The sequence below is a fragment of the Phoenix dactylifera genome, unplaced genomic scaffold (genome assembly GCF_009389715.1).
Source record: "Phoenix dactylifera cultivar Barhee BC4 unplaced genomic scaffold, palm_55x_up_171113_PBpolish2nd_filt_p 000152F, whole genome shotgun sequence".
In the NCBI taxonomy this organism is placed as follows: domain Eukaryota; kingdom Viridiplantae; phylum Streptophyta; class Magnoliopsida; order Arecales; family Arecaceae; genus Phoenix; species Phoenix dactylifera.
This window is the reverse complement of record NW_024067701.1, coordinates 267,541-280,130: the sequence shown is the minus strand read 5'-3', so window position 1 is coordinate 280,130 and position 12,590 is coordinate 267,541. Positions and strand designations below refer to the sequence as shown.

Below are 12,590 nucleotides of genomic sequence, written 5' to 3'. Positions count from 1 at the left end.
TATGATTGGGTCGGAGTCGAGTGAGTGGTAGTCTTGATCATACTCCTTTTTGGTAGAGTATTGGGAGGGTGCATTATGGCATTTATGCATGACTTGGCAGTATCTGCAGGACACCTATAGTCGATGGGGTTGAACATCGGCCTTTGTGCACATAGTAGCCTTCTGGGTGGGCGGAGCCCAGTCCCTTCCTAGGGGGGGACACGGCCCTAGGCGTAGGATCGGCCGGTCCTACGACTTATATTCTGCTTGCCGCCGGGCATAGTAAGACCCCGCGAGGTGCAGTATGGCTTTCCGCGGATGTAGAATTCCCGCGAGGTGCCGTTTAGTATGTAGATGTGAGATGGATTTCTGTTCTGGATACTGGCCAGCATTTACATGATCAGTGTGGTATCTTATCCTGCATATGCATGTGACAGTGGGGAGTTGTTGCTGGTTCGCCTGGGGCGTAAAACCCACCTCCCGATAGCTGTCTAGCATTTACATTATCGATATGGTGTCTTATCCTGCATATGCATGTGACAGTGGGGAGTTGTTGCTGGTTCGCCTGGGGCGTAAAACCCACCTCCCGACAGCTGTCTAGTGATGATTTACATATTGGTGTGGTGTCATATTCGATATATGCATATGGCAGTAGGGAGTTGTTGCTGGTTCGCCTGGGGCGTAAAACCCACCTCCCGATAGCTGTCTTGTTGATGATTCAGCCTATTGACACCTGATTTATATGATTCAGTACTATGACCTGTTGAGCATATTCATGAGTAGCATATATGTTGACTTGATTATTCCATATATGCTTCAGATGAGTTGATATTGATTGTGGTGATATTGATGATTTACTCCATATTCTCTATGTTGAGATCATGTTCATCTTGTTATTGATCTTGAGATTTCATCTCGAGCCATGATTATATTCTGTCTCATGTGCATAGTACTCTCTACTCCACTCACTGAGTATTTATATACTCACTCCCCAGTTTGGTGTTTTTGATTGCAGGGCAGGTATTGTATAGAGAAGAGCAGGATTAGAGATTGCCTGCTAGCTGTGCCGCTCCATAGTATAGTATAGTATAATGTAAATAGAGGTTTATACCTTTTGGTGTATTATAAACCTTCTATTGTATATAGTGCATAGTTACAGTCATAGATCCTGTTGTGGATATGGGTTTGACCATGGATGGAATGGGAACCAGATTTTTATACATATGAGTTATATGCCTGAGATAATGTATTGATATATATTGTCCAGGTTTATTATGTGACGGATTATGTGATTGCTGCTCTGACAGGTAGTGTGTTGTATGTATTGAGATAATCCTGACAGGTCACTATAGGAAAAGTGATCATTTTGTGCATGCATCATGCCAAATTTTTTTCAAGATTTATTGATGATTGATAGGTAGTAGGGTTCTACGCGGTGGCTGGTGGCCTTATGCCTACCCGCACCCTAGGACCGTCGCGGCGGCCCGCCGGGAACGGGGCGGGGGTCGTGACATGAAGGATATTTTTGGGAAAAAAATAAAGATGAAGTGATTCGCGCTTCATGGGAAAATAACTTTCCCATGTTTCTCATGGGAAAGACTTTTCCATAAATGTGGGAATCATATTTCCATGGGGAATACAACTTTTCTATCTCTCTCCTTTGAAAACTCCAACCAAATAAGAAGCATCTCATTACTTTTCCGTTGACCACACTTTTCCTTATTTTCCCATGAACCAAACGAGCCCCTAGTGTCAGCATACCATGGACATCTCCGAAAGAAGCGATCTTCGTCCATTAATTCTTCCGGTCCCTAGTATGATGGATGGAAGATATGATTCCAGCCGAATCGAGATTCCTGTGCGTGCATCCAAGGACGTAGCACGGTTAATTTGTTCTTTTGTCAACTCTGGTGGGTCAGCCTTCAAAAATAGAACGAACAACGAAACGAGAGCGGCCGGCCCACCAAGGAAAAATATTTGTTCATTGTAAATTATTGTTCACTTGGCCTCATAAACGTAGCAAGTAACGTTACAAGGGTTATTAGGGAGACGGACCCCACTCTCAACATAAGCTGTTGACATACCAGCGGTATTTGACGTGATGGACCTCCAATCCATTTTCGAGATAGGTGATATGGCGCCATCTCAAACTCATCATCCTTTTTAATAAAAAAATATTATTCCTAGTCTTACTCTTTGCTCTTTTATATTATGGGGTGAAAAAATTATTGATTGAATCAGATGGACCATTTCAGCAGTGAAATATTAATCTAATCATAAAAAATGCACCATAATTTCACCTCTAAGCAATACAAATCTTGATGAAAAAGAAACAGAAGAAAAAGAAAGCAATACAGACATACTTATATATGTTTCTTTGTAATTATGTTGGTTCATGGCTGAGATGGTAGATTTGGTTCCACCAATAATTTCACCATGAAGCGTGCCATTTAATAGAACAACGTAGTTGGTGTGAAACATTTAAGTGCCTTGTTTTTGAGTTACCCTATCATTGCCTTTCAAATAATGGAGCATCTAGACTTGCTACCAGAAAATATAAGGACCCATCAACAAGAATTATTGCTATATTTGGTCGTTCCTTGACCCTTATTTATATAACGTGATTTACATATGATGTGACTAAAATCAGGTTTGCCAATCGTAAGCGGACATGTAGTATAGGAGGGACCAATTTTAATTGGACTTATTTTTTTAGATCAATCCAGAAAAGGAAAATAAGGAATCAGCTCCCAGTTGGATTCTAAATTCTGGAGTACTCTCACTCCTATGGGACCAGTACTTCTTATCTATAAGAAAAGACTCATGATTCTATGGACGAACACAAACTATGAGCACTCTACTTCCTCTTCTACTTGGTCTTTCTACATGTTCTGTTCTTTAGAGATTTAGAGGCCTCTTCATCGGTACTTCATCTTCCATCATAGCAGATCAACATCCTCAGATCGGATTTTAGCGGCACAATATGTATTCAGTGCTCTGATGACTTATGTTACCATATATGCTTGTTTGTGTTGTGTGGCTCTCCCTTCACATGCTTTCATCCCAGCCAGCTAATATGTGCGGCTCTCCCTTCATCTATTATTTTCCCAGCTAGAGCTAATAGCATTTCTGTCCTTCTTACAGCAAAGGCGCGATGGACTCCTCCGAGAAGGCCAAAGGAAAGGAGAAGGTGGAGACCACGGAAGCGAGCGAAACCATAATTGCTGTTGGAGGGGAGGATAACTCCAGGGCAGCAGGCGGCCTTTCCCCTGGCGATATCGGAGCATATGCAAGCCGAATGGACGAAGCAACGGACGTTTGGGCCAAGAAAATGCTGGATAAAATCGATGTCGTCCTTCAGAGGGCACCTAGTTACACTGCATCCAAAAGCATCAGCACAGCTCCTGCAAGCACTGAGGACCGTGACAAGAAGCTTTACAAGCCAAGGGCGGTGGCCATCGGGCCCCACCACAGGAAGGAGGATAATTATTTCAGAATCACAGATGAACACAAACTGTGGTGTGTGAAAAAAGTGATCGGCGATAGTTACAAACAAGACCTCGGTAAATTCCTCGGTAAGATGAAGGAGAGGAAAGAAGATGCTGTGAAGTTTTATCGTGAGCGTTATGGGACCGACAATAACTCCGGCTTGGATTGCCAAAGTTTTCTGGAGATGCTAATGCTTGATAGCTGCTTCATCTTGTTTGCGCTTTCATTTCATTATGGTCATGCCAAGGTACTCCCTAACCTGTCGGGCTTTACCACTGTACCATGGGCCCGTCGTGATATAGTGCGGGCATTGGACCTTGTCAAGAGTGACTTGCTGTTGCTCAGCAACCAAATCCCTTTCTTTATCCTTGAGGATGTTTTCAAGATGAAAAATGATATTGACCCAACAAAAAAGATGCAAAATGGAGGCAATGAAGGCAACGGATCAATCAGAGAAGATGCTCTCAATTTTTTTGATAATCTTGGTTTAGGAAGGAACAGTTCGAAAGGCACAGAAACAAAGGAGGTTGATCATCTGCTTGATTTGTACCACATGTATTTGGAGCCACCGGATCATAGTTCAGACAATTTGGAAGATATCGGTTTACTTATCGATCCACATCGATATGTCCCCAGCGCAACAGAGCTTCGACGAAAGTCTGCGGTGAATTTTAAGAAGAAAAAAATTGTAACGCAAAGCGTACTCGACGTAACGACGTGCAAATTTGGACATATCCAGATGCCGGCATTGCGCGTCGAGGACCATACCAATATTCTCCTCCACAATCTAGTCAGCTTTGAGGAGTCTTCTGGCACCACGGACTCGTACATCACAGCCTACGTTGCATTCATGGATTGCATCGTGCAGAGAGAAGAAGACGTGGAGCTGCTTGAAAATAGAGGGGTGTTGGAGCACAGATTGACCAGCCCTGCAGAGGTGGTCGCCCTCTTCGGGCAATTTCATGACGTGATCGATCATCAAAAGACGCCGGGTTACTTGGCTAAGGTATACAAGGAGGTGATTCGTTGTCGCCACAGCAAGTGGCGCAGAATGTATGCCGATGCGAAGCAACGTTATTGCTCCAGTGTATGGCTGAGCATCTCGTTTGTTGCCGGTATCACTCTATCAGTTGCCGCCCTCATCCAGACCATCTACACCATCACCGGCTCCTATAAAAAATGAATGGCACTGCTGCTAGCTAGGAGCAGCGTTTGATGTTATTCTGAATAAATCGTGCATGTATGTAATCCATCGCACTTTCCTGTGTTATATTGTAAGCTTTCCGATGTCTCTCCCCTCGATTTCAGGGATCCTCCCTCCATCGGGGGAGGCGAAGTATTTTTCATCTTCTTTTGGTGTAATAAGTGTGGTGGTAGTTACTTGTCTGAATTCTCCCCCTTAAGGTAAATTAAGCTTCCAAGTGGAACTTCTTAAGCCATGTACCTAACTACTAATAGTTTTTAACTGATGCTGGAACTAATTATGCATGTAGTATTTAACCTTGTTTCTGTAAGATATTATTGATTGAAAACGGTTATTGTTCGCTGTTACTGGCTAATCGCATTCAGAATAACTGGCACGTTCTTTCAGGAGGGTCCGAGCACGACCCCACCAATCTCCTCGGCTGCACGCAGATGGAGAGTGTGCTGGACGGCAATCGGTAAATCCGTCGATTGGTGGTGAGCAACACTACCAGAAAACACGCGTATAGTGACGGAGATTCCCGTCACTATACCGTGTTTCCGGTTACTAATATGGAATTGGTGACCGGAGCTCCCGTCACTGATTTGGTTACAAAAACACGCGTCACTAAATTATCAGTGACGGCGGAGATTCCCGTCACTAACTCCCGTGACAGAACCGCCGTCACTAAGCCGTTACAAATTCAAGAATTAAAAATTTAAGAAATTATGTATTTCCCGTCACTATCTAGTTGCGGAGTTAGTGACGAAGGTAACTTGGTCACTGATTTTGTCACAGAATGCGGTCACAAGTTTGGTCACTGATCTGTCACAACCTTTAGTGACAGATTTAGTCGTCACAGACATGGTCACACATTTTGTCACTACATTTGTCATTAATCCCGTCACTGACCTAGTGATAAGTTTACCGTCACTAATTGGTTACAAACGCGCTGAGCAAAATCAATTTTTATTAACCAAAATCCTGTCACTAAGTTTATGACTGCTCGTCACAATACTTGGTAAACAATTTAGTAACCAAAATTTGGTCACCGATCACAATCTAATAACCTGGTACATTTGGTACATTGATTGGCTCATAATAATAATAATAATAATATCATTAATAGCAAAGGCATTCAACATTATGCAAAAGTCATTTTAAATGTCATTCAAAATTGGCATCAACATGTCCTGAATCCATCAAAATCAAAGTCTAAAAATATGTCATAAAGATCAACAGAGATTTCATTCCTCCTAAGAATGCAAGGACCTATCATCTAAGGCAAAAACAATCATAATGAAGCATGATCAGTAGAACCAGAATCACCATTACACCCCCGATCTGCATGCCTTGTTCCAAAGCCAATCTCTTCTCTCATCTTTTGAAGAACCTCCTCTTGCCATTTTTTCTTTTCCTGCTCAAGAATACGTAGAAGGTCTTCATGAGTGTACAGCTCTGGAGCTTGACTTGTAGAGGTGGAAGAGGATGATGATTGCCCAATAATTCCAGGGAGATCCTCTAGGGGACTAAAGCCATAGACATGGCCATGAGTTGGGACACCAGTTGCCTCAAACCACAAGTCATAATCACGTGGAGGAGCATCTGAGGTGGAGGCATCACCATATTTTTTGGAGTATTCAGCTGAATACTTTGCCTGCCAGTTGATTTAAAAGAAGAGAAAAACATTATGGTGGATCAAACAAGAGATAAACATGAGCAAGCTCAATAATATTTATGAATCATAAAAAAATTATACTTACCATGACAGCTTCACTTCTCTTATCTACATATCCTCCCATGCCTTGCTTTGTCTTATGCGTCCGATTAAAAGATTCAACTATTGTTGGCTCCCTACCTAACTTTAATTTCTACAAAAGAGAAAAGAAAAAAATCATTAACATATAATGGGCTAATTTAAGATGATTGAACAATAATATAAAAATTATTATAGAAATCTAATTGAATAAAGATATGTACCAGTCGTTCGTCATGATTGACAAATGCGATTGATCCTCCACAGTGTTTAGAGATGCTACCATTCTTCATGGTGTTTCTATTATTTTTGTTGGCTTCTGATTTCTTCTTCCATTTTGGGGAGATCCAAATATCAATTAGCTTATTCCAATTTTCTCTAGAGATCCAATTAGGGGGTTTATCACGGGCTTTATTTAAATCTCCTTTTGCTTCCAAAAGCTTTTGGCTTCTGACCCTCCCTAATGAGGTTGTCAACCGTCGCTGACAAGCTTGTCCCAAACTTGATGCACATGATGCAATTGTCCTGGAAGAATTGTGTGTATCTCCTAACAAAAAAAAGGTCGCAAGTAATCAGACTTATTAATTGGCATGTGTAACAAGGGCAAAAGTTAATGATAAGAAATATAACTTAATTACATCACCTCAAATTTGTTCCACATTCCAACTTTAGCATGTGTAGGGACCTCCCTCCATGACAACCACGGACCATTGAAAAATTGGCGCATGATAGCAACAGCTTTGTGACTGACCTCATAATCAAGAAACCTGCAATTTAAAAAAACTCAAGGAACCCTTTAACTCCATCACAGAACTCAGCTCTTATATAACCATTTTCACTAAGTCGGTGGTACATCCAATTACGATCAACTGACATAGTTCCTCTAGAAATCAAAAAAATAAAACAACATTAGAAAGCCTAGAAAATATTAAAAATCGGGCCATTAAAAAACACGAAAGGCAAGATCATAAAAAATGTAAAAGAAACAAAAACTGGTATGATATTTATGAAGATGAGAAGTTATCATAAGAATGACAAACATAAGTCATTCAATCTTGTCGTAGCATCATTGACATTAAAAAAGCATTCAATCTTTATAAAAAGCTGAACATAACGAATTAATCTTTACAAGTTATCTCTTCATTCATCTAATACCAGCAATATTCAAAAAGCATTTAATCTTTACAAAGACAAGGAATACAAGTCAAATCATCCAAATTTACATATGGAATACTATCTGCTTCACATAGAACAAATGTCAATATACATGATCGCCTCTGATGCTAGGAAAGCATGGCACTTCTTAGCAAGCTTTTTTGACCACCTTCTTGATTGCACACTAGAAATAAGTCACAACCATGAAGCAACACTATTTTCCACCACTTTCCATTTTTCCTTGCAGATGAACAATGATTGTAGAAATGAATAACATGACGAAGAAATTAAAGTCCATAAACTTTACAGAGTCAAGTTAAAGTTTTGAGAAAATTTTCAAAAATGTAAACCAATGTCATAAGAAGCATGACTGGCATGCTTTGAAGTACTATTCAACAATTATGAAAATAAATTTTGCAAGTTGATGAAGAATCAATAATTGATACTCTTTTTTAAGTATTAGATCTCTAATGGGCCCAAGTTTGGTGCTTGACGAATGATATTCATAGGAAAGCTCAAATATATCACAATATACAAAGATTAGATTTCCTACAAGGGTCCAAGTAAATAAAATACATTCAATTATATTACATTAAATTAGAGGTTACTGTAGATTCAGATTTAGGAGGAAAAAAAATTGCACCAATGATACACAACTCTTCCCTTAATATTTTCACATGAACAATAAAAAAATGGAGATTAATCATTGAGAGCTAATAGTATCGGACCATTGGAACCACAATATCTGATGTTGAAACTCTTGAAACAAAGTACTACTATAATCCTTGGCAGCTGGAAACACAAGCCTTTAGTCAATGATTTCATCAGTTTTTCAGTTGAAGTTGTTTCAAAGAGTGAGATCTGTTTATTTAGAAGAACCCCCAAGAACATATATTCTCTAAATCCTGGCTGCTTCATATTTCTCAAAAAGAAAAAAGGGAAGAAAAAAAAAGAAATAGTTGCTGCTCCATGTCACAACATGAGATTTTGCGGTTCCAAACTTAACAGACACTATTAATCAAAAAATTCGTCTGCTAAAACGAAACATCAACAGGGAATTAAGGGAAACAAACCCTGCTTCACCACAGCATCTCAAAAACCCTGCTTCACCACAGCATCTCAAAAACCCTGCTTCACCACAGCATCTCAGAAAGGAGATTAAAATGTATACATTTACATCCACATTTGGAATCTTGGATCATGTATATAATGACTAGATGAAGATGAACACAAAGAGATGTAAACACAGGATCATGTATATAATCGAAAGGCACGGCGATCAAGCGCGGCGCCGAATCCACAGGGGGAGACCCTCGGTAGGTTCCTTCCCCCTTCCTCTTCCTCTTCTTCGTTTCTTTTATTTTGTTATCATGGGGTAAAAGGAAATGGGGTTAGGGTTTACCTCCGGGAAGAACCGGTTCTGAAAACCCTAGCCGACGAGCAAGAAACAGGGGAGCGTCGACGGGGTGACGTAGCCGCGATGATCTCGTCCCGGGCGAGAAGGAGATGAACACAGGCGCCGAGCAAAGAGACAATGAAACCCTCGGTAGGTTAGGGTTTAACTCCGGGAAGAGATCCTAGCCGACGAGCAAGAAGGAGGGGGCGTCGACGAGGTGATGTAGCCGCAATCGGGAGGCGTGATGTTGCTGTGGTCGCCGTCGGCAAGGGGGAGCCGGAGAGGAGAGGCCGGAGGTGGAGGGGAGGAGAGGAGATAGGAAGCCGCGATGCCAAATCCCTAACCACGCCAATCTTTTAATCGAGACCAAATGCTTCGAGTCCCAGGCTCACCCTGTCACCCAGCTCCAAATCGGGACGGGACTGCAAGCCAAATTTCATATTGAATTATTTTTGGACTAAGTCGGTGTGCAAGCCAAATTTCATATTGAACTATTTTTTATCTATAAGGTTGATTGGAAGAAGGCTGATTGGACGGAACTTGCTGGAAAAAATATTTTTGAACTATAAAGCATGGTAAAAAAAATTCGAGACCTTCTTCCAAAATCCAATCCCATTGCAGGAAAGTTGCAATAGGGGTACAAATGGGTCATGGCCAACACCATGAGATTTGAAAATGAGAAGGAATTTGAGTTTTCTGGAGAGCGTTTGGAATTTGAGTTATCGAAGAAATTTGGGCGAAACGGCGGGCATACTTAGTTTCATGTTGGATTTTCCTCCTTTTATCTTTTTTTAATTTAGATTTACTCAAAAATAATATTTTTAATATTTATGGAATTAAAAATTAAATTTGGTGACGGAAATTTTTGTCAATAACCTGTCACCGCCAAAAATAATCTTTTAAAAATTTATAAATACTTGGGTTACGATATTTGTGACGGTTGAATTTGTCACTGCGGGGTTGCAATTTCGGTTATCATTTTGCTGACAGATATCCCGTCACTATGATGGTTACTAAGGTTTGGCGCCCATCCTACCCGCGCATTCTGTGACCGGTCTGTCACTAATCGGTCACTAAGTTTACACCACGGTGACCAAATTTCTGGCGATCACTAATCAGTCACAAATAGTGACTGATAACGGTCCGTCACTAATTTCCCGTCACTATACGCGTGTTTTCTGGTAGTGCAAATTCGATTACCATGGTGATGTGACGCTTTGCGTTGATTGAAGTTCAGGCGCTCCCCGCCTCCCCCCAGCCCACGTGCGTTGTCCAGTCCCGAGCCACCCGTTACGTAAATTTCGCCAGTGATTGCACCGAAGGCTCGGCGAGTCAATCGACTTCTTCAAGTCGAGAATGGCCTGAATAGGAGAATCGACCGCCGCTTTAAAGGGTCGGCGTGCCAATCAACCTCTTCATGTCGAAAATAACTAAAGCAGGAGAACTGGCAGCTACGCACTTGGTATGCCAACCAACCTCTTCAGATCGAAAATGGTCCGAGCAAGAGAACTGTGCACCACGCCGAACTCTTGGAGTGCCAACCAACCTCTTCTGGTCGAGAATGGCCTGAGCAAGAGAACTGCCCGCTGCGTCAAACTCTTGGAGTGCCAGCCAACCTCTTCTGATCGAGAATGGCCCGAGCAGGAGGGCTGTCTGCCGCGCTGAAGGCCTGACGTGCTAACCAACCTCTTTCAGTCGAGAATGGCCTGAGCAGGAAAGCCAACTGCAGCACCAAAGGCTTGGCATGCCGACCGGCCTCAGAGTAGGAGAATCGATCGTTGTGCCGAAGGCTCAGAGTGTCGACCTCTTCAGGTCAAGAATGGCCCGAGTAGAAAAACTGACCTCCATGCCGAAGGCTCGGCATACTAACCGACCTCTTCAGATCGAGAATGGCCTGAGAAGGAGAACCGCCTGCCATGCCAAAGGCTTGGAGTGCCTACCGACCCTCTTAGATCGAGATGGCCCAAGGAGGAGAATCGGCCACTGCGTCGAAGGCTTGATGTGTCAACTGACCATTTTGGATTGGAAACAGCCCAAGCAGAAAACATACTTATCCATATATGTCGCAAACAATTTTGGAACGAGTCCATCATTCAAATATAACTGGAAATAGATGTAACGAAGTGCTCCACATGTCACAAAAACCAAATTCACAATGCAACTGATAAGAACTCTTCTCAGAATACTGCTAAAGGTGGAATTTAGACCTAGTGTCTAGTACATGAACCAGTAAGCTATTGTCACGACCCCCGCCCCACTTCCGGCGGGCCGCCGCGACGGTCCTAGGGTGCGGGTAGGCATAAGGCCACCAGCCACCGCATAGAACCCTACTACCTATCAATCATCAATAAATTCTGAAAAATTTTGGCATGATGCATGTACAAAATGATCACCTTTCCTATGGTGACCTGTCAGGATTATCTCAATACGTACAACAACACTACCTGTCAGAGCAGCAATCACATAATCTGTCACATAATGAACCTGGACAATATATATCAATACATCATCACAGGCATATAACTCATCTGCATAAAAATCTGGTTCCCATTCCATCCATGGTCAAACCCATATCCACAACAGGATCTATGACTGTAACTATACACTATATACAACAGAAGGTTTATAATACACCAAAAGGTATAAACCTCTATCTACATTATACTATACTATGGAGCGGCACAGCTAGCAGGCAACCACTAATCCTGCTCCTCTCTATACAATACCTGCCCTGCAATCAAAAACACCAAACTGGAGAGTGAGTATATGAATACTCAGTGAGTGGAGTAGAGAGTACTATGCATATGAGACAGAATATAATCATGGCTCGAGATGAAATCTCAAGATCAATAACAAGATGAACATGAACTCAACATAGAGAATATGGAGTAAATCATCAATATCACCACAATCACAATTAACTCATCTGGAGCACATATGGAATAATCAAGTAAACATATATGCTACTCATGAATATGCTCAACAGATCATAATGTTGGAACATACAAATCGGGTGTCAATATGCTGAAACATTGATAAATAGCTATCGAAAGGTGGGTCTTATGCCCCAGGCGAACCACAACAACTCCCTACTGCCATATGCATGCATAGAATATGACACCACACTAATATGTAAATCAGGATGTCAATATGCGAAGTCATCACTAGACAGCTGTCGGAAGGTGGGTCTTACGCCCCAGGCGAACCACAACAACTTCCTACTGTCACATGCATATGCAGGATAAGACACCACACTGATCATGTAAATGCTGACCAGTATCCAGAACAGAAATCCATAGAAACATCTCACATCTATATACTAAACGACACCTCGCGAGAATTCTACATCCGCGGAAAGCTATACTGCACCTCGCGGGGTCTTATTATGCCCGGCGGCAAGCAGAATATAAGTCGTAGGACCGGCCGATCCTACTCCTAGGGCCGTGTCCCCCCAGGAAGGGACTGGGCTCCGCCCACCCAGAAGGCTACTATGTGCACACAGGCCGATGTCTAACCCCATCGACTATAGGTGTCCTGTAGATACTGCCAAGCCATGCATAAATGCCATAATGCACCCTTCCAATACTCTACTAAAAAGGAGCATAATCAAGACTACCACTCACTCGGCCACG

General features: G+C 42.0%; 1 protein-coding gene across 1 annotated transcript; it reads left to right on the top strand.

Annotated features, from left to right (window-relative positions):
• The first annotated feature begins 2,842 nt into the window (after positions 1-2,842).
• On the top strand, positions 2,843-4,911 carry LOC120104961 (UPF0481 protein At3g47200-like). The gene has a single exon (XM_039116965.1). The coding sequence runs from the start codon at positions 3,134-3,136 to the stop codon at positions 4,649-4,651; it is 1,518 nt and encodes a 505-aa protein (XP_038972893.1). The 5' UTR covers positions 2,843-3,133; the 3' UTR covers positions 4,652-4,911.
• The last annotated feature ends 7,679 nt before the right edge of the window (positions 4,912-12,590 follow it).